Source organism: Schistocerca serialis, chromosome 9, assembly GCF_023864345.2.
Source record: "Schistocerca serialis cubense isolate TAMUIC-IGC-003099 chromosome 9, iqSchSeri2.2, whole genome shotgun sequence".
Classification (NCBI taxonomy): Eukaryota; Metazoa; Arthropoda; class Insecta; order Orthoptera; family Acrididae; genus Schistocerca; species Schistocerca serialis.
This window is the reverse complement of record NC_064646.1, coordinates 101109883-101137730: the sequence shown is the minus strand read 5'-3', so window position 1 is coordinate 101137730 and position 27848 is coordinate 101109883. Positions and strand designations below refer to the sequence as shown.

Sequence of the window (27848 nt, the reverse complement as noted above, 5' to 3'; positions counted from 1 at the left end):
TTACGACAACAATGTTTTATTTTTTTCTAATAACTTTCACAAGTACAAAACACCCAGGCTATCATTATATTCACATGTGACATAAAACAATTTCTTTTTTAAAATTAGCTCTAGTATTAATGGAACTATACTACACAATCCTTAGCAGAACTACCTGTAGTAAACCAATTTATCTTTATGTGCACAATACATAAAATTTCTGATGTGGTAAACCCTATTTCAGTGGAGATATAAATTACTACATAAATACACAAATACGATGGGCTTATACATCCTTACTTTAAAGCACATTAACAATCCTTAATATAAACTAGACTAAGAGTCTAAATGTTTTGCATTCTGTACTCCAATAGGAAACAAAGTTAAATGGGACAATATGCCTACATTCTCAAAAAATTCAGCACTTGCTACTGACAGCCCAACTGAATGATCCTATGGACATGAAGTGCAGTTTTCATAGTTTAGATTTTTCTCTGTGCCTATGGAGACATCATTTCAGTGTAAGCTTAGATATAATGAGTCCTACAAAGCCAATTTCAAAATTAAGAAACTACTAACACTACCATCACTATATATTTATAAAACTGTTCAGCTGATGCTAAAATACAAGCAGTGCAATCATCTAAATAGAGAAGTGCACATGTACAATACTAGGAGCTACCATGATTATCACCGGGAAAGAAAGAAATACAAAAAGTGCTGACAAGAGCCCCTATTACATGGGGATCAAATTTTATAACAAATTTCGAAAAAAAAAATTAAAAAGCTTAAGTGGGAGCTGCTTTGAAATTGCCTTGAAGGAGTTCCTCAGCGATAAGTGTTTTTATAGTATTAAAGGGTTGGGTTGTTTGGGGGAAGAGACCAAACTGCGAGGTCATCGGTCTCATCGGATTAGGGAAGGACTGGGAAGGAAGTCGGCCGTACCCTTTCAAAGGAACCATCCCAGCGTTTGCCTGGGGAGATTTAGGGAAATCACAGAAAACCTAAATCAGGATGGCCGGACGCAGGATTGAACCGTCGTCCTCCTGAATGCGAGTCCAGTGTGCTATATAGTATTAAGGAATTCCTCTCAGAGGAGTAGAATACTTTCATTTGTATAAATAGTATTTACATGTACCCAAAAAAAAAAAAAACAATTTTTTATCTGTAGGCCTATTGTATGTAATTGTTTCCCACAATGTTATAAGGGGAAATGATCAATATGTAAACTATGCAAAACAAATCCTTGTATTTGTCCATGCAGAATACATAAATAAATAATTACTCAAAGTTAGGTAACTGTATATTTGTATAATGATGGTGATTTGTTAGAAAAATGATTAACACTTCCTCCACTTAGAACAAATCTCAACCAGCAATGTAGATCTTTGCAACATTTAACATAATTTTTTTAACACTTGTATTTAGATATACATTGTATCATAATAAGCATGTCCTTTCCAGCTACTAGTAACAGCTTATCAATAAATATACAGGAGTAAGCTTTTATCATAGCATTAAAAAATGAAACTTTTGATAAGTAGAGTTGTTGCAACACCAACAACTGTCCTAACTTCAATTTGGATATTGACAGGGAGTAAAATAATGTTTTTCTTGTTTATTTTACATACTGTTTCCACACAAATGTTAGTGCTTCCTCCCACAATTGTGTGTAGTCTTCCCTGTCATATAAAAAAATTGTAATGCTGTAATCAGATTCATAATATCAAGTAGCAAGCTGCAGCATGCACGGAGGCTGGAAATTATATGCATAATCTGATACAATTTACAGGCCTTCAAACTGCAAGATACAGTTTTACTTGATTACCCAATGAAAACCTAAATAAATCACATTGTGTTGTGTGGCCTCATTTTTGTAGCAAAAGAAGGGATACAAGATCAACAAGTATCACCTTCAACTATTATAAATACATCATCCGATACAACACTTAGAATATGATGATGAAATATAATGTAGTACAGTGCTTGCACCTGTGGCAACCATGTTGGCCAGCTGTGCTTCCTCCATGAGAAGCCACCGTGGATGGCTTGTGCCAACTATTTGCCTCTCTGCTATTTTGTGATGGTCTGACAATTCTGATATCTGCCTCTGGGGCTCAAGGTAGAACATTTCATCCCTCAGTTGCTCACACAACTGTGGACGTTCCTGTAACTATTGCAATAAAATTAGTATTCCAAGTGAAATTACACTTCAAAAATAATCATTGTATAGTACACACTCACATTTGTGTCACAATACTCATCTCTTAATCTCTCACTTAAATATTGTACAGTACAATTAAAGAGTGTAGGCATCTGGGGTTGCAAAAGTACCATACAATTATGGGGGCTTGAATGTAATTGAAACTTAGGATCCAGTGCTCAATTTTTTTTCAAGAATTCGCTGGCCATCTCATCTGCGAGTTGAAAAGGTTCAAACATTTTGTTTATAAATGGTTTAATTGACTGCCTATCTAGGGGGATATTTGTAAATTCAGTGGTGTTGGCAAATTTTAATATTCGTTTCAGGTGCCTCCAGCAATGCAGTATGACATGATGGTGTCTTTGATGTGTGTCCAGCTCGTGTTTAACATCATCCATCAATTGCTACCCCCCCGCCCCACAGACCACAGAGAAAACAATAACTGTGAAGGACTTCTTTCAGTTAAAAACTTAATGCCAGCTCAGTTTTGTTACAGAATTTTGTGTTGAGCTGATACAAACATTTTTATTTTGGAATGAATAAAATAAATACATGTCTCATGACCTGAATGGCTATTTTGAACACATTGGAAATTAAATTGTATTTAAAATATTCCTGAGAAGAGAGAGGACATGTGGATTCTTTGCATAAGCACTCTTTGAATGAAAATAACCAAGAATATTATACTTTTATGAAATTAAAATTAAAGGAGAAACGGTACAAAACAACTAACCATTCCCAAACAAAAGTAAGTGCTACTAGCCTAAAAATTATCTGGCAAGGTAACTGAACAAACCTTGACCTTTTCTTCTTGGTAAGTAGAAAACTGTTCCTCTAGCTGTTGGAATTTGTCCTGCCAGGCAGTCTGATTTTCCCAAAATGCTCTTCCCATCTGGTGTTCCTCTCTGAGTTCTACCCTTGCAGCTACTGCTTGGACATTTACTTCAGACAGCTGGAATAGAAATAACATCACATGCTGAGGATGAGAGAATTTTGGACTTATTACAGATGCAGTGTGAACTACCTTAATGAAGCTCAGTTCTGTACTCTCTCTTACTGAGTGACTAAGCACTGTAAGTTATCCACCATTACACATCTACAGGGACGATGTCCAGCCTTACAGGCAGTTTGTTTTTCCTCAGGACCGTGGCATCTACCGAACTACCCAATTTAAACCCAATTGGGAATCGGTGGAACCGCCTTGACTGGGCTGTTCGTGCCATGGATTCTAAACCAGAAACATAGCACAGATGACTATGGCACTGGAGTCGGCCTGGCTCCAGATCCTAGTCGGTACCTTCCAGAAACTCACTGGCTCTGTTTCTGGATGTCCGACACTGCAAAAAGTCGTCGTTCGTGCTTTTGGCAGATGGTAACATTAAAGTGACTGGACAGTGTAATAGCCTGTGTTTTCTACACATCCGTCTAGTTGTGACAAAGTACACTGTGAAGGAACTATATTTTCACTCATGCAAAGTAAAGTGTTTAGTGATCTGTACAAAGGATGCACACAAAAGCAAAAGAAACCACTTTCAGCTGCTGCGAAATTGCAAAGCGTAAGAAAGTAGAAGGAAAACTGATTGAATTCACAAAAAGAATTTGCAAAATCTCTTGGGATCCTAGATTTGATAGCAAATGGAAGGACTTTGAATAGATTTCTTGTGAAGCAGCACTAAAATGCGAGAAAGTGAAATCTGGGAGATGAGTTTTAATTCTGCTGATACACTGAGCTACGGCTGCATTAGTTCTGCTATATGAACTGCATTTCACCCAAATACTCACAACAATGTGAACAGTATTGAAACACAGAAGTATACTGAGCATGCAGGTTGTCTCCACAGGTTTAAGGCAAATTCTGAAATTATTTGCCTAAGTCAGAGGGGAACAAAGCTAATATAAGTGCACTTATTAGTTTCTAGGTGCCACCTTTGTTCCCTCAGTGTTTGCAAAGTGTGATGGTGTGTGTGGGGGGCCATGACAGAGAGAGGAGCCCGTGACCATTGGAGACAGTTTCACAGGTTACTACAAAGTTATAACACAATGCATATATGCCATATTACTCTATAAGGGACAGTCAAATGAAAACAAGACAGATGGCAAAAAAGGAAATTATTTATTATTTCAAAAATAATTGCCATAACTGTTACTACATTTATCACACAGTGAAACAAGATGGTCAATGCCTTCATGGAATAATATTTACGGCTGCCTATGGAACAACGATTGTACCACTGTATCAGACACACACCTCTTTGTCCAGGCCAAATTGACGGTGACAAAGGCCTTTCTTCAGGGCTCTACAAATATAGAATCGCGTAGGGAGAGACTCTGACTGTATGGAGAACATGTGAGGGATTCCCGCAAAACTTCTGTAACAGTCAAAACATGTGTTTCCCATATTTTAGGTGCCCTGAAGAAAAACATTAGTGGCAGTCGATTAGCTTATACAAAGAGATACACGCCAGGGTACAATCATGGTTTTGTAGGCACTCTCAAACATTTTTCTATGAAGGTATTGACCATCTTGTCTAACAGTGGGACAAATGTATTAGCAGTTATGGCAATTATTATTTCAAAAGTAAACTGCTGTTTATTTATTTATTTATTTTTTTTTTTCATCTCTCTCATTGTTGTTTGAGTGCCCCTTATACTCAAATCCACCTGATGATGGAGGTTTACGCCTTCGAAATGTATTGTAGAAATAAACAGTGACAGGTAACAGTAGACTTGTTTGACATAATGAGTTTCTAAGATGTCATCCACCACCTTTAATTCAGCAAGTAATTATGACCACAGAGACCCACTATCCTTGCTGATGGTTGGGAGATGCATAACCCTGGAGGAGGGAAAATTATTGGCCTATTCCATTCCTGCCTCAAGAAATTTGTCCCCAATAAGAGGCAAGGCCACTCGTGCAGGTATTCCTCTCATATTCCAACTCTACTGTCACTTCTGCACAGCCTATATGTGGGCATTACCTCCAACCAACTGTCCATTTGCTTCAATGGCCAATATCAAACCTCAGCCCAAAGTGAAGTTGACCAATCAGTGACACAGCATGCCACTGAGCACAACAGACTGAATTTCAATGGCTGCTTCACAACCCCTGCCATCTGGATACCCTCAACTTCCCCATACCAGCTTCACTGAATTAAGTAAATGGGAATTGTCCTTACAACAAACACTTCGACCTCACAGTCATCCTGGCTTCAGTCTCCTCTAGCTCCTATCCAAAATTCACCTCCACCGAAGACCCTTGCCTCCCGCTTCAGCCCATTAATCTACACCCACCCTCCCCTCTTGGCTGTCCTCCTCAGCCTCTGTTCTATCCCCCCCCCCCTCCTCTTTTTTACTGTTCACATTATCTAGTTATACTCACTGAATGACTAATAAGAAGAACTGATTTGTTGGCTGCATCTGAGGAGACTTCTCCCTCCACAATCACGTTATTTCCTTAGTTAAGGGTTTCACAACATACTGCTCCATAAAACTTAATTGTTAATGCTTTAATGTAAAGTTTAATTTTATAAACAGCAGGAATTAATATTTTGTCACACACTTTAAAATGTTAACAAACAATGCTCCTCACAGTGTAAAAATATTCAGAAGCTGAGACTGAATTAAGATATTCTTTAGCAGAGTGTCACTGTGTAACAAGTTAAACTTGTCACCTTGACCATTTAGTAAGAAATGAAACAACAATTATGCTACACTCAAGCTCAAAGCTCTATCTCACTACAAGAGTTCCCCATTCTTCAAGAATCTTCAGTCTCTCCCAGTACACTATAAACTAGCACCTTCAGAATACTGGATATGGCTGGGTGTATGGCTTTTCCTGATCTGGCTTTCAGTTTTTATGGGGATCATTCATTCATAAACCCCTAGAAAATCCAAGAGATGCCACTCCTAATATTGAAACAGTTCATTGGTACTAAGCATCATCCGTCGCTAGAGGGCAGGTAAAGTTGCAGCCGTATCCATTGCTTGATTTCATTGTCCCAGTCGATTTAAACAACAAGCTCATATTTAATTTGTAACATGGAAAAAATTGAGTTTCAATCAGTGATGAAACACTTGTATTTAAGAGTCTTAACAACAAAACAGATAAAAGCTGAGTTGGGTGAAGTTCGCAGCACATCTGCCCCTCTGTTTGAAACTGTTTACAACTGGGTAAATGAATTGAAATATGGTCATACATCCACAAAAAAATAGTGTTTGGGACATCCGGTGCAAGTGACTACCCTCAAAATGGTTTCAAAATATATACTATTGTTTTGAGTTATTAACAAATCAAGTGCACGAAATAGTTGAAGCCAGAAGCAGTTTTGCATAAAACTTAGGTGCAAAACAAAACTTGGCAAGATGGGTGCCACGTTGGCTCTTAGTGGAGAATGAACACAACTTGTGGTCAATGCTGAGATAGTTTTGGCACTTTTCCATCAAAATCCTGTCAGATTTCTGCACTGATACATAACTCTGGACGAAACATGAATACACTAGATGTTTCAGAGACTAAGAAACAAACAAAACAGTGGGTTTTTGAAAGCAAACAGGCTCTAAAAAGGCAAAGACAGCGAAATTGGCTGGCGAGATGAGGGCTATTGCTTTCTGTGATGCTCACAGTCTCATATATGCCAATTACTTGGAAAAGGGACAACAAACAATTACTGGCAAATATTATCCATCATTATTGCACTGGTTGAGTGAATAACTCAAGGACAAACATACTTATTTAAAAAAGACATCTTGGACATGATCTGAAGTGGTACGAACCAAGGGAGGAACTACACAAACAGCACAGTCCAGTCAAGGGGAACGGAAAACGTTCAAACACAGAGGTGAAAAGAACATTGGGGCAGCAGTAAGAGGAATCAACAGGGGAGGAGATAAGAGGGGGCAGGGGGTACGATAAGAGCAAGGATGCCCCAGAGATGCTCTGTGCACTGGGGCACCAGTACCGCTGCTGACCCTTCGTGATCATACCAGAATCACGACAACAGGAGCAACTCCAGGAGAAGAGGACATAAGAAAAGGGGAAACAAGGCAGCACAAGAGACAAGACAAAACACAGAAAAGGTGCGGGGGGGGGGGGGGGGGGGGACCTGATGCACGGGGAGGCAAGGATAAGGCCTCTATAACCAATGCCAACACTAACAGAGGGACTCCAGTTCTACAGGGAAATTCAGGTACTTAAACCTGGAAGGCCACTTTTTTGAAGAAAACCAAGGACAGATGTAACCATGCAAGGGTCATCTGCTAACACCTGGGACAAGAAAGGTAGGAGGGAGTATTTAGCGTGAAGGGTCAAAAAGGGGGGACGATTCAGCAAAATACAAATCACTATGACAATTCCGCACAGCTACAGGGGGGGGGGGGGGGGGGGGGAGAGAACACGCTCAGTGTGAAGTAAATCACCATGTGTCAATCTAGTACGGCTGATACAAAGCAGAGGATGGTAGATTCCCACCAGGAGAGGCAGAGAGAATCCCACTTCTCACATGGTGGGATTCTCCTTGATTGCATGAAGTTTATTAGACAGGGATGGAGGGTAGCCACCCCCACCCCTCTGCCAAAAGTCAGCCCACAATTGACCAAAAATGGATTTGACGTAAGACTGCAAATCCATCTGCTGAGGGGTCACAGAGAACGGGGGTTGGTGGACCACTTACCACCCCCCCCCCCCCCCCCAGCCAGATAATCAGCCATTTCATTACCTGGGATACCCATTAGGCCATGATACCAAAGGAAATAAACCCCAAGGAGCAGCAGCACCATGATCAGCGAGAAAGTTGTGGATGATGGGGACCAAGGGGTGGCAGCAAAAACACCAAGCGATAGCCTGAAGGCCATTCATTGTGTCTGTACATAATAAAATTCAGGTGAGGGAGAATGTTTAATAACGCAGAGTGCCCAATAGATGGTGATCACTTCTGCGGTACACAAACCGCACGTGACAGGCAAGAGATGGTGTTCCGTGCCAACAGAAGATGTGAAGACTTATCCCACCTAATTGGTGGATTTAGAGCCATTGATGTAAAAACAATGGCATCCTGAAACTCCCATAAGAGCAGGTGGATTAATCAACAGAACACCATTGGAATGATGGAGGCCTTCGGACCCCAGAAGAGATCCAATCAAATCTGGAGCCGAGGAACAAACCAAGATTCGGTGGACAAGTGAGAATGTGGGGAAGAAGACAAGGAGGAGAGATGAAAAACATGGAGGAGAGAAGCAAGGCACAGCCCAACTGGTAAACCCACCCGTAGACGTGCAGAGGGTGGGTGATGTCCCCAAGCCATGAAAATAATAGGAGGGGGTGAGCACGAGAAAAGCAGGTAGTGATGGCACAGGAAACCAGGAGCTGGGACCACTCAACTGAAATGGGAGGGGGGATCCCAGATCAACCAGAAGACTATTGACAGGGCCAGTCTGAAAGGCACCGGTGGCTAAACAACAGCTGTGATGGTGAATTGTGTCCAAGAGGAGCAGTATGGAAGGAGAAGCTGACCCATAAACTTAACAACTATAGTCCAGAAGGGACAGAACTAACACCCAATACAGACAGAGAAGAGTATAATGATCCTTACCCCAAGAGGTGTGGGCAAGGAAGCAAAGGACACTGAGTTTACAAAAACAGCCAACCTTCAGAAGGCAAATATGGGGCAACCAATTCAGCTTGTTGGAGAAAGAAGACCCAAGAACTGGACCTAGGGGTCACAGTCAAGTGTTGGACGTCAAGGTAGAGTACTACATCAGGATGGACCGTAGTAGGGTGGCGAAATGCTCCACCCTCAACATCAGGGGTGAGAATTTAAAACTGTGCAAGAGTGTCCACACATCCGCCAGATGGCAACCTGGAGCTGGGCTCCACAGAGGCCACTGAATGGGAACTAGTCCACATATGGAGCAGGGGCGACCAACGGTCCCGCAGAGGCCACAAGCACATTAATAGAGATGAGGAAAAGGTCACTTAATATAGAACCCTGTAGAATGCCATTCTCCTGCGTCTGCAGAGGGCTGAGAAAGGTGCCGCCAACCCGAGCTCTGAACGATTGGTGAGAAAGAAAATGGTGAATAAAAATTGGTAGGGAGGACCAGAAGACACACTCGTGGGGTGTAAGTAGGATGTGAGGGTGCCAAGCTGTGTCATGGAAAACTGTGACAAGATGGCGTCACTAAGGAAAGACCTGCTGAACTCTGGTTTCCAATCAAAGCAGACGACTGATCAGAGGCCATCCCTCCTAAAAGCCACACTGGTTACAAGACTACAAGTCCCAAGATTTCAGGACCCAACTGAGCCAGTGAGCCATCATCTGATCAAATAATTTGCCTGGGACACTGGTTGGCTAGTAACTATCAAGGACAATGCATCCTTTCCAGGCTTAACGACAGGAATCACAATACTGACTCTAGTGAGAGGGGAAAATGCCTTGGAGTCAAATAAGGTTTAACACCTGGAGGGGAGATTGTTGTTGTGAAGTACTGAGGTGCTGAAGCAATTGGTGATGGATGGAATCAGGGCCAGGGGCTGAACTGGGGAAAGAAGAGAGGGCCAGAAGAAGTTCCCATTCTGTAAAAGGTTCACTGTAGGATTCTTCCTGACATGGGGTAAAACACAGGTGGGAAGCTACAGCCTGCTGTTTCCGGACGAGGAAGATGGCTGGACAGGATGCCTATGTTGATGCCATCGCAAAATGGGTCGCGAGGTGTTCTGCAAGAACTGACGGATCTGTACAAAGGCCACTTGGAGGGGCAGGATCTGGAATGGAAGACTTCCGCTGACGACCTCTGAGGGTGTGCAGTGTATCTTACAACTATAGAGGAAGGGATAGAAGAACCTAGAGAGGAGACAAAGCATTCCCACCAAACCCACTTGGTGTGTTTGATTAGGTAACAGGCTTTGAGGAGAAGACGTTTAAAGGTAACAAGCCCAGCTGATGACAGTTGCCATTTAAGATGTTGCAAGGCACGATGGTGAAGATGGACAGCATTGGCAATGGCCGTGCTCTGCCACAGGACTGGTCGGCAGCGAACGGGATCTTTCGAGCAAGGCAGTGGCAGTGGGACGAATTATCTTATCGGACAGATCACAAACAATATCAATACAACCTGACAAAGAAGGTGTAAACATGTCCTGGGAGGTACACAGAGGCCAATCAGCTCAATGGAAAGCCCGATGAACGGGAAGTGGTCACTATCACAGAGGTCAATGCGGCAACTAGTGTAAGGAAAGAACAAGGGAGGGGAAGTGAGTGAAAGATCAGTGGCAGAGAAAGTGACGTAGGCGGCACTAAAATGAGTAAGGGAATTAGAAGAGAAAGTGTTGACCTACAAAGGGTGACGGGCATTAAATCCCCAAGGAAGAGAAACAGAGGGGGGAATTGCTGAAGGAGGACAATTAGGGCAACAGGTGTAGCTGGCTGGTCAGGAGGGAGACAAGAGACTGCAAACTGTGATCACAGAGTACAAGTGGACTCAGATGGCAACTGCTTTCAATGTGGTACGAAGGGGGATCCAGGTACCAACAACATCCGTACAGGCCAACATGCAAATGACACCGGAAGCCCTCAAAGGGTTGACCTGGTTCCGACAGAACCCACAAAGGGTCGATGAGTATCAGTAAAATGAGATTCCTGTAGAACAACACAAGCTGCCAAGTAAAAGGAAATAAGGGACTGCAACTTGGGTAAGCGACAGTAGTATCCATTATTGTTCCATTGAATAAGCATATAATGAGGATCCAAATGTGAGGTCAACGAGCTGGAGTCAATTGCATTGCTGAGTCACCAATGAGAAGACTTGACATCCGTAAATAAGAGATCAGGCTCAAGTTGCAAAGAGGGTGATGGTACCTCTTGGGGGACTAGAGGGGCCTTGCCCTGGGCTTATATTTCTCCTCCTCCTCCTCCTCCTCCTCTTTCATAGTCTGAGGAGCACAGGGCACAAAGAGAGACCAAGCCTCTGCAAGATCCAAAACACACACACACACACACACACACACACACACACACACACAGAGAGAGAGAGAGAGAGAGAGAGAGAGAGAGAGAGAGAGAGAGAGAGAGAGAGAGAGAGAAGGCGACCCTGGGGTGCTTTTTTTTTTTTTTTTTTGTGGTTTTAGGGCGCACAACTTCAATGGTCATTAGCGCCCTGACTACTCTAAGAATACGCCGCGAGGCACAAGTTGACCACAACAACTAAAAGGGAAAACACGATAAAAGACAGACTGACAGGCATAGGATTAAAAAACAGCATCATCAAATGTCCTTAGCGAGGTTTGTCAAATTGATAAAACGAAGAACACGAGCAGCTGCTCGTGGGTCATCCGCTAAAATGGCATCGAAAGTATTTGGCAGGTTAAGATCGAGGCGCAGTGTGTTAAGATCTGGACAGGACAGTAAAATGTGTCTAACCGTCAGCAAGTGCCCACATGGGCAGAACGGCGCCGGCGCAGCCGTCAGCAGATGGCGATGGCTGAACCGGCAGTGTCCAATTCTTAACCGGGCTAAAATGACCTCCTCCCGCCGAGAAGGGCGTGAGGAGGACGTCCAAGCCACAGGAAGAGGTTTTAAGGCCCGAAGCTTGTTGTCGGTAAGTGCAGCCCAATCGGCATGCCACAGAGATAAGATGCGCCGACAAATCACCCTGCTAAAATCGGACGAAGGGACGCAACAAAAAGCTGTCCGAGGCTGGAGGACCGCAGCCTTGGCCGCGGCATCTGCAGCTTCGTTCCCAGGGATACCGACATGGCCAGGAACCCACATAAAGCGAACTGGAGAACCGACGTCCACCAGCTGCTGAAGAGAGCGTTGGATCCGGTGTACGAAAGGGTGAACTGGGTACGGATCACTCAGGCTCTGGATGGCGCTCAGGGAATCTGAGCAGATGACATAAGCAGAATGTCGGTGGCGGCAGATGTAAAGAACAGCCTGGTAGAGGGCAAAGAGCTCAGCTGTGAAGACAGAACAATGGTCATGGAGCCGGTATTTGAAACTTTGTGCCTCGACAATAAAGGAACACCCGACCCCATCATTGGTCTTAGAGCCATCTGTATAAATGAATGTCATGTCGATGAACTTCGAACGAAGTTCCAAAAAACGGGAGTGGTAGACCGAACCGGGGGTGACCTCTTTTGGGAGCGAGCTGAGGTCAAGGTGAACGCGGACCTGAGCCTGGAGCCAAGGTGGCGTGCGGCTCTCGCCCACTCGAAAGGTTGCAGGGAGTGAAAAATTAGGGTGTTGAAGGAGGCGACGAAAGCGAACTCCAGGGGGTAGCAGGGCAGAGACATACAACCCGTATTGACGGTCAAGAGAGTCGTCAAAAAAGGAACGATAAGACGGATGGTCGGGCATTGACAGTAGCCGACAGGCATACCGACAAAGCAGTATATCGCGCCGGTAGGTGAGTGGCAATTCGCCAGCGTCAGCATGAAGACTCTACGGGACTGGTATAAAATGCTCCGATCGCAAGTCGTAAACCCCGATGTTGTATGGAGTTGAGGCGGCGTAAGATGGATGGCCGTGCAGAGGAGTATACGAAGCTCCCATAATCCAGCTTGGAGCGGACGATCGACCGATATAGACGAAGTAGGACGGTTCGATCCGCTCCCAACGACAGACCACTGAGAACACGGAGGACATTTAAAGAACGGGTACAACGGGCGGCCAAATAGGACACATGTGGAGACCAGCTAAGTTTCCTGTCAAATGTAAGGCCTAAAAATTTGTTTGTCTCCACGATTGGGAGAGCAACGGGACCGAGTCGTAAGGACGGTGGGAGAAACTCTTTGTAGCGCCAGAAGTTAATACAGACCGTCTTCTCGGCAGAAAAACGGAAGCCATTGGCGACACTCCAGGAGTAAAGACGGTCAAGAAAACGCTGAAGACAGCGCTCCAGGACACGTGTACACTGCGCGCTGCAATAGATGGTAAAATCGTCCACGAAAAGGGAGCCTGATACATCAGCTGGGAGGCAATCCATTATTGGATTGATCGCGATGGCGAAGAGAGCGACGCTCAAGACTGAGCCCTGTGGCACCCCATTCTCCTGGCGAAAGGTGTCGGACAGGACAGAACCCACACGTACCCTGAACTGTCGATCCATTAAAAAGGAACGAATAAAAAGAGGGAGGCGACCGCGAAGGCCCCATGTGTGCGTGGACCATTGGTCCCGTGGCTGAGTTGTGGCAACAGACCTCCAGCCTGGGGGATGCCGGAGTAGGGGTCCTGGGAGGGAGCCTCCTCACCAGCAGGTGCTGAAGAAAGGACACTTCTCTGGCTGGGCAGGGGGAGTGGCGGTCGCAGGAACTGCAAGGGAAGCGGAGAGAAGAGGGGAGTGGGACTGGGGTAAGGAGGAGGCAGTAGGGGGAAACGACATAATAGAGGGAAAATTAGATGTCACTGACATAGGTTGGTGATGGTCATGTTTCTGGTGAGCCTCAGTGTAGGATAAATTATCAAGGGGCTTATACTCTTGTACCTTCTTTTCCTTATAAATTGGGCAATCTGGCGAGCACAGAGAGTTACATTTGTGACAATTAATATACACGGGTGGCACAACACGGCCTCCCCTCATGGAGTGGGTGTACATAGTCACTGCATAAAGGATCTTCCATACAGCAGGAAGACACGTATGTGAAATACCAATCTCGAAAATGTCTCATGTGTGGCGGGACATATAACTTCACGTCACACTTATAACACACAACCTTGACCTCTAGGAGGGTATCTCCCTCAAATGCCAGGATAGAGATGCCAGTATTGATACGATTGTCCTTACGACCATTCTGAACGCACTGAACAAAATGAATGCCCCGTCATTCCAAATTAGCCCGGAGTTCCTCATCAGTTTTAAGGATGAGGTCCCATGAAAAATGGCTCCCTGAACCACATTCAAAGACTGGTCATGAGTAATGGACACCAAGACATTGCCAAGATGGTCAAAGTTTGAATGGCTGCAGATCAGGTGGCACGAGAAGTTTTGATCAACAGCAAATCCGACCACATCTTACTGAGAGACTCAACTTCGCCAAACTTGTCTTTGATATTTTCCACAGAAAGTAAAGGCTTTGTGGTGATGAAAGTGACCCCATCAGTCCTAGCATACACCAGGTAGCAAGGAAAGTGTTTCACCCCAAGACAGTGAGCCTGGCCCTCCTCCCAGGGTGCAGCCAGACAAGAAAAAGACCGCAGGGTCGTAACAAGCAGTATTAAATGATCCACTGCCAACCGAGGAAACAACCATACAAGAATGGCCAGTTTTTTGGAGCTTAATGCTTTTCATATGCAAAGTATCCGCCCTGATACTATAAACTCTGATAAGGGGCTCTCCCTGTGGTTGGTCGGTTGATTTTGGGGAGGGAAACAAACAGTGAGGTCATCGGTTCCATCGGGTTAGGGAAGGATGGGGAGGGAAGTCAGTTGTGCCCTTTCACAGGAACCATCCCAGCATTTGCCTGAAGCAATTTAGGGAAATCACAGAAAACCTAAATGAGGACAGCCGGACACAGGTTTGAACCGTCGTCCTCTTCCTGTGGTTGCCACACAGCTGTGGTAAAGAGCCATCTGACATGGTGGTCGTTGCCAGGAGTTCCAATGCCCCAGAATGATGAACAACCATTCCTAGGCATACAAAGGGAGGCAGCAGCTCACATATCAAGAGGTGTGATCCCTGAGTTGTCAGTGGTCTCAGCCAGATGGGTACATAATAACCTCATCACATGTACTGGCTACAACACATAATGGTGACTTAGTGGGGCAAGGGGAGGGAGGGAGGACAGGGCTACTGCGGGAAAGGAAGAGGGGAAGGAGGGAGGGAGAGGAATGCACACCGTAGATGCTAGGGAGGGAGTTCTTCCCCACATGGATCACACTACAGAGAGAAAATTTTCGAAGTGGAGGTCAAACCACAAAGGGAGACCAAAAATACCACAAAAGAAAAGGTGAAAAAGAAAAGGCAAGAGGAACAAAATCCAGAAGGAATACAAGAAAGTAGTTGGGAAGCCAGGTCTACATCATGAAGAACACCGAGCAAGGGAAGGAAGGGGCAGAGGTGAAGGAGCGAGAACAGGGAGGGAAGAGCACGTGGAAAGAAATGCAGCCTGGGAAGGAAGAATGGACTGCAATAGTTTGGGGCCTCTTGTGCACCACGCACAAACTCACGGAAGAGCTGTGACCCTCTAAGGGATTAAAAAATGAAAAGATCCTCCTCAATCACAATAATGCATGGGTGCCCACCTGCATAGTTTCAGTGGACAAAATTTTGGAACTGATGTTTCAATTATTGCAACATCCACCATATTAACTGGATTTTACCTGCAATTTTGATTCCAAAATAAGTGGCTTGGTGGAATTTTTTGTATAGCTTCAAAATGTTGGACCAAGGCTAGGAAAATTATATAGAGTTAAAATGGGATTGTGTTCTGTGTGTGTCTATATATATTGAAATACTTCATTCATCATGGCCCGACACAAGGGACCTATGATCCAAGATCCTTCCCACTACTACTAGTGGTGTTCCAACCCCCCAAACCTCCGTAACATCCTAGCCCATCATCCTAGTCCATCCCTATGCCACTCCCAATCCCAACCCCCTTGCCATACGGATCATATTCCTGCGGCAGACCCAGTGCAAGACCAGCCCAATCCACCCACCCTGTTCCAGTCCTGTCACGGGCTTATCCCACCCCATCAGAGGCTCAGAAACTGCTGAAGACAGCTGTGCCATACCAGCTCTGCTGCAATCATTTCGCAGCTTTTTATATTGGTATGACTACCAACCAGCTGTCAACCATGATGAATGGCCACTTCTGAACTGTGGTCAACAGCATGGTGTACCAACCTGTGTCACAAGATGCAGCTGAACATAACATACTGTTTCAATGGCTGCTTCAGAACCTGGGCTATCTGGATTCTCTTCTCAACCACAAGCTTTTCTGAACTGCACAGATGGGAGTTAACAGAACATATTCTCCTCAACTTACAATGACCTACTGTCCCCACACCCTCCATCCAACACTTTCTGTCCTAACACCTCCTCCATGTTCACATCCCCTCACCCTTTTTTTGTGCCACCCTCTGCCAACGCAAACCACCCCCCTCACCCTCCCATCTTTCTCCTTCCTTGCTCCTCTCTTTTTCCACCCCTCATCTCGACCTGCCTTACAGCCCCCCAATGCTGCTCCTAGCAGTCTTGTCATGGCTCCATCTAAATCCTGCATGCTCTGCCAGGCAGCTCTCCTCTCTCCACCCCCCACCCCCCACCCCCCCGCCCCACCTGTACCCTGCTATCCTCCCCCTTCCCCACCCCACTCCAGATTGCTACTTTCATTCAACGTGACAGGTGTTTGTTAGTTACATGCCATAGATCATTTAACATGCTAGATCGTAATGATGTGGAATGAGTCATTTACATCGTGAATTGATTTGTACATACATTTACATTCTGAACATTTCTATGAGATTTTTTTCCCCACAAAGAAAAAAGATGTGCAGATGAGTTAGCAACTCCTACCCACCATCTTCTACACATTACAGTAATAGAAATTCTTCTACAGAATAGGAGGAGTTGTCAAGTAGAAACACTCTCAGTTTGCTACAAATTTTTCTTTGCTTTCTGTCAGACATTTTATATCACTGGGTAAGTGATCACTAATTTTTGTTGCAGCACCAGCACCCCTTTTTGTGTTTAAAACAACCTTAACATGAAATTTCATTTTTCGTTCTGGTATTATAATTATTTACCTTACCTCACTATTCCTTTTGAACCGTCATGGATTATTTACAACAAACTTTGTGAGGGGATAATATACTGTGAATCATTAGTCAGAATGCCCAACTCCTTAAACACCTGCATTCCAGTCCAAGCTGCCAGAAACATCAATCAGGTGTGCATGAGGTGTGTGATGAGAACTTTGACTGAAAGCTAAATGTGCAACAGTCTTTTTTAGACTAGATTAGATTAGTACTTGTTCCATAGATCATGAATACGACACTTCGTAATGATGTGGAATTTGTCAGGTTAATAAAAGGTGCCCATCTGCAACTCAACATGTCATCTTTACAGTGAGCAGCAAACTATTTTTCCTAATAGTGTTCACATTATTATCACGTGAAACACTGCCATACAAAACACATCCATAAAAAAATTTTGAATCTCCGAAAGTTTAAATCAACATTTGTAGATTTTAAATTGCTGAAAAACTAGTTTTCTTTGATCTCTTCAATTTCTGCACTAAATATTAAATCAGTAAGTGATCAGTGCAAATGGCGGTAATTCCCTTCCTGTATAAGTCAGATTTGAATACAAAATTTTATGAAGTTGGCGTATCTGAATTTCATGAATATTTGCCTGCCAGTTTTGAAAACACTGGAAAATTTGCATATGAAATTATCTCAACATCTGGATATACTTATCAATGTGAGCATCTACTTTAAATTATGAAAGAAAATAAATTTGTAACTTCAAATTTTACCCTAGAATCAGTTTTGAAAGTAATTACTGCCACTAAGTTTTCTTCCAAAATAGTGAAGATAGTAGCAAAAATGAGATGTCAAATGTCAGGCAGAAAACAATATTAGGGTGTTGTTGTGCTTTGTTCTATATTTTTCTAAATAAATTTACATTTCTATAAAAACTGATTCTGAAGTCTCTCTCTCTCTCTCTCTCTCTCTCTCTCTCTATGTGAGAGCAGTTGTATGGAGTTAATGATCATTTCCCTATCTGTGAATGGTTCATTAAGGCAGACCTAAACTCCCATAGTTTCATTAAAAAAAAAAAAAAGAAAAAAAGAAAAAAAAAAAAGTTCCTAGCTGAAAAGCTGATGTGGGCCAAGTAAACAAGGTTCCAGTTTAGGTGGGCCAGATTATTTATATATATATATATATATCAAATAACAAACCAGTAGTAAGATAAAATATTTTCTTGTTGTTAACTGTATCACATTTTTGCTATAATATTGTGGCATATGTTGGCAATATATCAATTAGTGTCTTGTTTGTAGTCTTTGTGCCCTGCCATAATGTTTCTTTACATAGAAAAAGACCTTGACTTCTACTTACAGTTGTTGAACAAGTTCGGTTATACCCATATGAGAATGATATCTTTCCAGAATTTTTTTTCTGTAAATTCCAGAAGTGTGTACAACAGCATAACGGTTTTCTGCTTCACACAATGGTTAGTGAAATGGATTAACATTCACAAAGAACTGGATTCAAGTCCCAGCCAATTGCTTTAAGGCAAATGTCCGTAACATTCTTTTTAAAACTGTATGCCAATTTCCCTCCCCATCCTAGTAATATAAAAACTAGGACTCCACTTTAAATGTATTTTGTCTTTCTCTAACTTTCCTAGCCACTACATTCATTATCAGTCTTCACAACATATGTTTATCAGCTGACAGCCCATTACAGTTGCATGTCATTTTCTTGGCAACCTAACAGTATGGAGTAGAATTCTGTAAATTTTGCCTCATACCATAGTGACTTTGCTGATACACATCTTAATTGGTTCTTGTACAGAAGCAAGTAAAGGTAACCACACAGCATACAACTGAGGCACTGAACACTCGAAAAGCACATGAATGAGACTAAAAATGTTGCAAAGCTTTTGGACAATATCCTTCTCAGGGTTAACTACATAAATGGTGGGCACACAGCCAGACAGTCACGGTCACACTCACACGGAAGAAAGAAAAACTACTCTATCACTGCATATCAGCCCAAAATGGGGGGAGGAGGGGGGGTATTGTGGTGAGTGGAGTGGGTGGGAGGAGAAAGCAGTTAGGGAGGAGAAGGGAGGGTTGGGAGGGAAGAGAGGCTGATGGCAAGGAGGGAGAGGTGGCAAGGGAACTTGATGGAATGTGGCACAAGTAAATTCACTCTAGTGCAGGCAGAGGAAGATGTTTGTGGAACACAATGAAGTGGAGAAGTGAGTGAAAGGCTGGTTGATCGGGGTGGGGATGTCCTTTTGCAAGGAACTATCCCAGCATTTATCCTAATCAATTTAAGGGAACTACAGAAAATCTATGTCTCTAAGACCAGGCAGGAACTTGAATCATTGTTCTCCTGAATGCAAGTCCATTGTGCTGTCGATATCATCATTTCAGTCAGCCATGGCACAAATTTTCATGTGTTACTTAATTTTGTGGTTACAAGAGAAATTTGACAAGCTCTCAACTTTGCAGTGAAAGATTGTGCCTTCTGGAGAAAAATAAAACACCAAGTTTGTTATGTAGTGTCCTTTCATGTCAGTTTACTTTACACAACATTTTTTGGTACGACTTATGTAAAGTCCCCACACCCTTTACATTTTTCACAGCTGATATGTAATATGTGTACATAATATACACCAAAAAACTTGTTGGATTTTAGACCATTATACAGATTTCCTAAATTTATCTTGCAGTTTCAGTTTGTATGAGAAGTATGTTAAAGATGGCACAAACATAAACATCAAACTACACTACAGATAAGGCTGTTACCAAAATATTTACTTTGCATACCCACTCATAAGCTTTTGCTAACTCCCAATCAAGCTGGCACATTTCATGCTCTTAGACCTAAGACTATGTTACAGATCATTGTAAAGATGTTGAGGAGGGGGGGGGGGGGGGCACTGTAAAACTCTAGCCTATTCTTCACTTGTGTTGGATCCATTCCTGAAATGGAATTCTGGTTGATCTGCAAAATGTTACTTTACAGCTGCTACAACATATTGAAAAAACATTTTCCAGCAACACATTTATTTGGATAAGAGAATTTATGGACACTTCTAGTCAATAATAGTGAGGTTGCTCCAAGTATCCATACTTAAATCCCAATTTTCAAAGCAACTTTATGCATACATGTATAATTACGACTTTATTTTATTCTGTTCTTTCACAATTCTGGCCAGTTTATCAGCAATCGACCTTCCCACGCACCATTCACAAACAGAACAGCAAGTGGGAAAATGACAGGTACCCCCACCACAAACCATACGATATCTTGCTGCATATGGAAGTCTATCTATTTGTTTCATTCTGTTGATCCACAAGGCTCCCTTTTTACATCCCAGAAAACATGGCCATCAAATCAAGGAGGTGAAATCAACTTGGCCTTCTTTTCATGCTGGGCAACTAGCTTACACACACTGCTTTTATCATTGTTTTACTTCTAATGTGTATTCACAAACTCAAGTTTCACCCCCAGCAACAAACTAGCATACAAATCAGTTGTATTCTTCTTAAAATGGTGCTAACATTTGTTTTCACATTTAACGAGTATTCAACAAATGTGCTACCCATCAAGCACAAAGTATTCTTGTAGTTAAATCTTTATGTAACCTGCCAACACAGCTGAGCGATCAGCTTGTTTGATGGACTCTGATATGTAGAATATTCTCTGTTTCAGATTGCTGCCACACAAAGTTGGGTCACAGTAACTGCTTGATGAACTGTTGTGTTGCCTTTGGGAGAATCGCAGTTGTACTTATATTTAACCGTATTACACAATATGAGGCACAAATGTTTTCTAAATGTTTTGTATGTCATTCTTCTTCTACTCACTGTGTTGGATAACATCATCCTTAATTTAATTTTATATTCCTTGTTACGGATATGGACAGTGTCTGAAGATGACTGTCTCTACAATGCACATTCGTGAATTCATGTTACTTCCGTGTCAAAATTTGTATCATAGCAGTTAATCAGTACAAGCCGTGCACACCTGTGACTTGTGAAGTATTGGAAGAGAAACAATAAAACATTCCCCTCTCACATCCTCCAATCTTCCCCCCCTCCTTCCCCAGGAGCCCTGAGGCAAGTGACCAACATACTCTATGAAAATCACTGCATTTATTATAGACTGGAATTTACTTGACTTTGCAAGGATGCCACTTGGTTTCACCACTGGGGCAGCAGAATTATCACAGTTCATGGACTCCATCTTCTCAGATATTAAGTTCGCATTACACTATCTGGATGATGTGCTTGTTTATAGGACTGTGGAGGAGCATTGGGGTCATGTGAACCACATCTTTGGTAGATTACATATTGCAGCGTTGACTGTTAATCCAGTAAGGTGAACTTTGCACAGAGACCAATTTAGTTTCTATGCCATATAGTGTCTGTCTAGGGACTAGTTGTTGACCCCAAGATATTGCAAGCAGTTCCCAGTCGTCCAAGAACTACTGACGTCAAAGCCATTCCCAGTTTTACTGGCTTGCCTTTTTTTCTGTGGGGGAGGAGGAGAATTTGTCCCTCAAATAGCCCAAAAGGCAGCCCTGCTGAATCACTTAAGTGATTGGAGCAAAAATTTGAGTGGTGTCCAGCACAAAAAGCTGTGTTTCAGGCCTTCGCCTCAGCTCCAATATCAGTGTTGCTCAATTTAAAAAAAATAATTGTATGTGTTATTAAGATAAACAACCCGCTGCATACACATTGAGGGGATTATCTGACACAGAGAGGAAATACTCATTTTATGAACTTGAAGTGCTGGCGGTTCTTTTTGCACTGGAGAAGTTTCGTTATTATATCAAATATATCACTTTTCAGCTTGAGACAGATAACCAGGCATTCAGCTGGATCCTGGGAAAACACTAAGAACAAGCGAATAGTGTGATGGGCTACATGGATATTAGCATTTAGGTTTGAGTTTGTGCACATTAAGGGGACTGAAAATCTTGTTGCTGACAGTCTTAGTAGATTGGTTAACCAGGAAACAACTGGACAGCATATGCCTCTCACAACTTAATTTAATTGTAATAGACTTTCTGCCATTGTGTGAAGGGATTGGGGAGTATCAAGACCAAGCTTTAGTCATTAAGGTGCTAAGGATCAGCTACATAACAGTGTGTGTGTGTGCCACCCTATTCACTTAAGGAAAATGTGTTGTGCTGTACAGCAAGAGTTGATGGAAATATCTTACATATTTCAACTCTTTCATCAATGTCTGGTAGGTGGACATCTTGGTCATTTAAGGACTCAGAAAAATCTGAACATGTTTATTTGGAAAGGAATGGATAAAGAAATTAATGGTGAAGTAAGAAATTGTCAGATTTGTCCTACGAGTAAGCCAGTGCAAAACACTAGGTATATTTTTCTGGCATTCAACCCAGACGCAGTCCCTTTCATAAATTATATGTGGACTTTGTTGAGCTGTTGCCTACGACTTGTAATGGACACAAGTATATTATGGTGTTTCTATGTGTTTTCCAGATTTGTTCGGTTATCTCCCACCGAGGGTGCTATTGCCGAATTCACGGTGCAGGGTTTGCAACAAATATGTGTTGTATTTGGGCCTAGTAGGACACTTGTTAACAACAACACAACTGCTTTTCACTCCAATCTTTTCAGAAGTCTATGTTTTAATTTGAGTATTAGGCACATTACAACCACACCCTATTACCCAATTCCCTCATATGCCAAAAGAGTCAACCAGAATGTTTGGACAGCATTGATCCTTATCATCATGACAGTCAAAATAAGTGGGATCAGTCAGTGCCCTGGCTCAGTGCCTTTAACACAGCCAGGCACAAAGCCCCTCAGGCAACTGCTGCCCAATGGATGTTTACTTTTACTGCCAATTCGCCCCTCAGCAACCTCTTAGGCAAAGCAGATCCATTGCCGGATATGATTAGTGCGGACATAACTGCACAGCAGTTGAAGGCCGCTTAGGGTAACATCCGTAGTGTGTATTAATAGCAGTGGAAGAAATACATTGTAGGGTGGCAGGTAAATCCATATCGGGTGGTGTTCGTTAAGAATTATCAAGCAACAAGTAGGGCTATTGACAAGATCATGAAGAAGCTACTACTACAGTTCAGGAAACCATTTCAATAATCAATTTCTTGACACCTGTCAAAAATTCAATTGCTTGGACTGCAGCACAGTGATGTAATTAGGATCATATATCTCAGTTAAAGCTGGTTGCAGCAGGTTAGGTTACCCAAGTTAGCCAGGCCAAAAATTCTGTGCCCTGGAGTTTGTGCCATATGGTACTTGCTGCAAGCATATCTCTCCTTTTGGCACAAGTCAACTAAAGGTTTAATTTGAAAGACCTGCTGGTTTAAGTTGTTGCACACAGGGCAAACAGGTGATACCCTCCTGTAATGGTCAGGGGACATGTGGAGCTCCGGTGGTGGCACGGAAGCGGAAAGTTGTTGAGTGCGTGCTTCGGTGGGTTGTGCTGTGGGCCGCCTTGAGGTGGTTGTGCTGGCTTTTCATTTCCTTGAAGGGAATTCTTTGGACTTGTGTTCAAATGTTAATGTGGTTTGAAGTGTTGCAAGGATCAGTTGGGCAGTTACTGAATTCATTTGGGTTGTTGCAGTTGTGATTAAATTGTCATGTATTTTTAAGTGCTGCACAGATTAGTTGGGAGCCACTGTGATTGTTAGCTTCTTAGCTGTTTGTGGATTACATTTACCAGCGGTTTTAGATGCTGCTCGGATCAGCTGGGCAGCTGTTGAATTCATTTGTTGTCTTTGCAGTTGCTGATTGAATATTCATGGGTTTTAAGTGCTGCATAGATCAGCTGGATATCCATTGTGTTCGTCTGCATTGTAGCTGTATGTCATTTTAATTTACCAGTGGTTTTAGGTGCTGCTGCAATCAGCTGGACTGCTGTTGAGTTCATTTGAGTTGTACTTATTGACTGAATTTTTGTGGGTTTTACATACTGCACAGATTAGCCATGCAACTGCTGGCAGGGCTGATGATGCCACACATTCTGCTTGTTATATATTAATGTGAATTTAATTGCTATGTAGCTCAAGCTAACAGCTTTGGAGTTGATTAGCGAGGCTACAGGTTGACACTGGTGGTCCTCAAGGTAGTCATGAATTGACAGGAGCTAATGCCAATACTTACCATTTCTGTTAATGCCACAGCAGTAATAGGCATTGGACCACACGTACTTTATACTTCAGGGATTAGGAAAGTGTCCCTTATTAGCATACTGAAATCCTTTTGCATTGGAAGGCCTGGATGATAATACTTGTAGAATGCTGTTACAAGTATATCCTTCACCCTTGCATATATCTGCAATTAGTGTGTCTCCTAGTGGGACAAGTGGGGTGTCTGTACTGGCCACTTATTTGGTGGTTGTGATAAGTGGTTGTTAAGGTATTGTATCTGGGGTAATTCCCCAGATCTCCACAAAATAATGGCTCGTGGGATTGAGGTGCAAATGCTATGAATGTGGAAAATGTGCTCAAACTGCAAAAATGAGCCATCAGAACAATAAGCAAGAGCCAAAACAGTACCCACTGCATTGAGCTATTCAAAAAATGGGGTATTCTGGCAGTTCCAAGTGAATACATATTTCAAACTCTTATTAAAAAAAAAAAAAAAGCAATATGCAGCAACAGCTCCATACATGATCATCAAACCAGATAAAGTGATTGCTTTTGCCTAGACAGAATGAATGGAGCAAAGGGTCAAACCACTCTGTTTTACCAAGGATTCAAGATATATAATAAACTATCAACAGTGAACAAAGACACAAGAAACTCTACAAATTTAAAACATATCTTAAAGGATACTTACTAAAAATAGTTTTTAATCCATTAAAGAATTTATGTATCATAAAATTATTACAAATAAATAATTAGATTGACCAATTACAATGTAGACAAAGAGGATTGAGTAAATGCGTAAGCAACACAATAAATTTTAATTTGTAATTTACTCCACACAATCTAAAGCCAAGGTATTTTATCGGAGGAGTCTTATGATTCATTTCTCTCGTTTAAAGCCTGTTCTTTCAGCCTTATATAATTCAGTGATCAATCGTGTTTATTTTTTTGTATAATGAATTTCTTATGTATATCCTGTTTTATCCATTATCTTACACGCCTCTATTATAAATTATGCGTATAAGTGTGTGTGTGTGTGTGTGTGTGTGTGTGTGTGTGTGTGTGTGTATGTGTAATGACAACGTCCACATAAAGAAATTTGTCTACAGACAAATGAACAAAATAAATAAATAAATAAACAAACAAAAAGGAGATTGTGGGACACATCGGCAAGCAGAGTTGAACATGATAGCCATGGGAGAAAAGAAACAGCATCCAAATTAATGAAACATTTCAACAAAGAAGAAAGAGATACTGTAAATTTAAATGTAATACAACCATCTGACTATGTTTCACATTATAAAGAAATATGGTACAAACCAGAAATTAAAGAAGCAAATAAAAAAGAACAACTGCAAGGAACAAACTACACTGATCTGACAGGATCGAAGACAATTTAAAATAAATGAAAAACCAAAAATCACCAGGACTAGATGGAATAAATACCAAACCGATTAAAAACACAGAGAATGTCTCGTAGAATTAAGTAACTACACCTCTCTGACAGGTGCTGGGTAAAATATGAGGTATAAAAAGAATAGAAATTAGCTAAGGTCATTTCAATATGTAAGAAAGATGAAAGAAGTGACACAGCCAACAACAGGGGCATAAGTAATCAGAACATTGCTTATAAAATCTACAGAAAAATAATAAATGAAACATTCTAAAGTATCACTGGTGTGATCTTAGTGGAGGAACATGCAGGTTTTCAGATGGGGAGATCATGTATACAGGATATTTTTGCACTGAAACAGGTAATTCATGAGAGATGAGAATTTAATCTGGAAACTCACCTTGCATTTGTTCAAAAATGGTTCAAATGGCTCTGAGCACTATGGGACTTAGGATCTGAGGTCATCAGTCCCCTAGAACTTAGAACTACTTAAACCTAACTAACATAAGGACATCACACACATCCATGCCCGAGGCAGGATTCGAACCTGCGACCGTAGTGGTCGTGCGGTTCCAGACTGAATAGCATTTGTGTATTATGAAAAAGCATACGACAGAATTTACAGAGACAAGTTATGAGCAATAATGGTAATCCGTAAACACCTTATCCAAGTCGCAAAAAGCCTGTATGTGAACATCAGAATTAGCACTTACACAAGTAAAGTGATAACATCTGAAATACAAACAAATTGATGAGTACTACTATGGTGTAGTTTGTCACCAAAATTATCCAGTAATTAGCCTATTCATTTGATATATATATATATATATATATCAAATGGAAAAGAAACAGATCATCAGGTATATTGTATTTTATGTTAACCGGGAGTCTATAAATGATGGAGAGGTTCTGTTCCCACTGCAGCTCCAGTAGTCCACAACCCCACGGTAACTACCGCTGTCCATTTCACCCCTCCGCCACCCCACACCGAACCACTCCTTCAGTGTTATTGTGCGTTTCAGACACCCTCCGCCCCCCCCCCCCCCCCTTGGAGAACGTATCACATCAAACGAGTGTAACCCCTATGCTTCTGTGGTAGAGTAACGGTAGTGTACGTGTACGTGGAGAACTTGTTTGCTCAGCAACCTCTGACATTGTGTAGCTGAGGCGGAATAAGGGGAACCAGCCTGCATTCGCCAAGGCAGATGGAAAACCGCCTAAAAACCATCCACAGACTCGTCGGCTCACCGGACCTTGACACAAGTCCGCTGGGCGGATTCGTGTCGGGGACCAGGCGCTCTTTCCCAGTCCGGAAAGCCGTGCGTTACACCGCATGCCTAACTGGGCAGGCTCATCAGGTATAAATAACGGGATGAATAAATATATTATCACGATGTTATTTGCCAATGATCAAGTTGTTATACAAGACAGAACAGTAAACACGTAACTTTATGCTAAGCCTGCTGATCTCTTTCGTTTATGGGTTTGATACGAAACAAATACTGGATACACAGGAATGGTCAATACTAGTTTCCCCTTGACCCCCAAATACTATCAGAAGTCTTTTGGCATTTATGGCTAAAACCGACATAAAACAAAGATTTTAGTCGGGGTGGGGGGGGGGGGGGGGGGGTGTCCAATACATAACTTTAGTCCGAGCAAGTGTCGAGAGATACTGTGTAGTAGTATTAAATTTTAATTATTTGTCCATATAAATCTCATTCTCAGTTCATATATAGTACACGTGAATTGTAAACCTAAACTGAGGTTTCCGGGAATGTGTTATATTGTGCAGTGTTGTATCGGCAGCTGTAAGGCTGATCTTTTTAGAATTATTGGCGACAATATCATGGTTCACAACTAAGTTCCCAAATTTCGTTACACATTTTGGTGTAAAGGGCATACTTTGAAACGCTTCGTACATCTGCAACGATTTTCGGGCTACAGTTCAAGTATATCTCTTCCGAAGTAAATCTACAGCGAAATTTGGGAACTGTTAGTTGTGATTAAGGATATTGTACCCAATATTTCTAAAATGCTGATTTCGTACCCCCTTTTACATCACCATGCTAAAGAAAAACGTTACAGCTTCAGTATATGTATTCAACAGCCATTTTACAAAAACGATGTAAAGTCTTGGTGCACAACAGGTGCAAGTCCGCTTGGTTTGGCTATCGATCGAACATAATGAAATAACATACAAACGGGCGGTATTGCATGCGAGCGATTGCCTGTCCCACCGATTACAAGAACATATTTGTTCACTTACAAAGAAGAGATATGGATTAGAGCCACACCTCCATATTTCACTGTCGAATTATGCCGGACGTGTGTCATTACATAGCGGGCTATCACTATTGATTACTGACAGACGGCGTCCTGGGCTCCGCTCGCGAACCTCACCGAAGATAGCCGAACAGTCGCGCAGTCTGGTGGCGACAG

The 27848-nt window shown here is 42.3% G+C and overlaps 1 protein-coding gene across 2 annotated transcripts; it reads right to left on the bottom strand.

Moving 5' to 3' along the window:
- LOC126418618 (uncharacterized) lies at positions 1–27827 on the bottom strand. Of its 2 annotated transcripts, none has more exons than XR_007575874.1 (3): positions 27676–27814; positions 2979–3134; positions 1–2152 (listed from the first exon to the last, which is right to left on the bottom strand). XR_007575874.1 is itself a non-coding variant. In XM_050085459.1 (3 exons), exons 1-3 carry the CDS (start codon positions 27707–27709, stop codon positions 1913–1915), a joined length of 402 nt encoding a protein of 133 aa, XP_049941416.1. In that variant the 5' UTR covers positions 27710–27827; the 3' UTR covers positions 1–1912. The 2 variants fall into 2 exon arrangements, 1 of the variants encoding a protein (XP_049941416.1); XM_050085459.1 differs by having other exon boundaries at positions 27704–27827.
- Between the last annotated feature and the right edge of the window lie 21 nt (positions 27828–27848).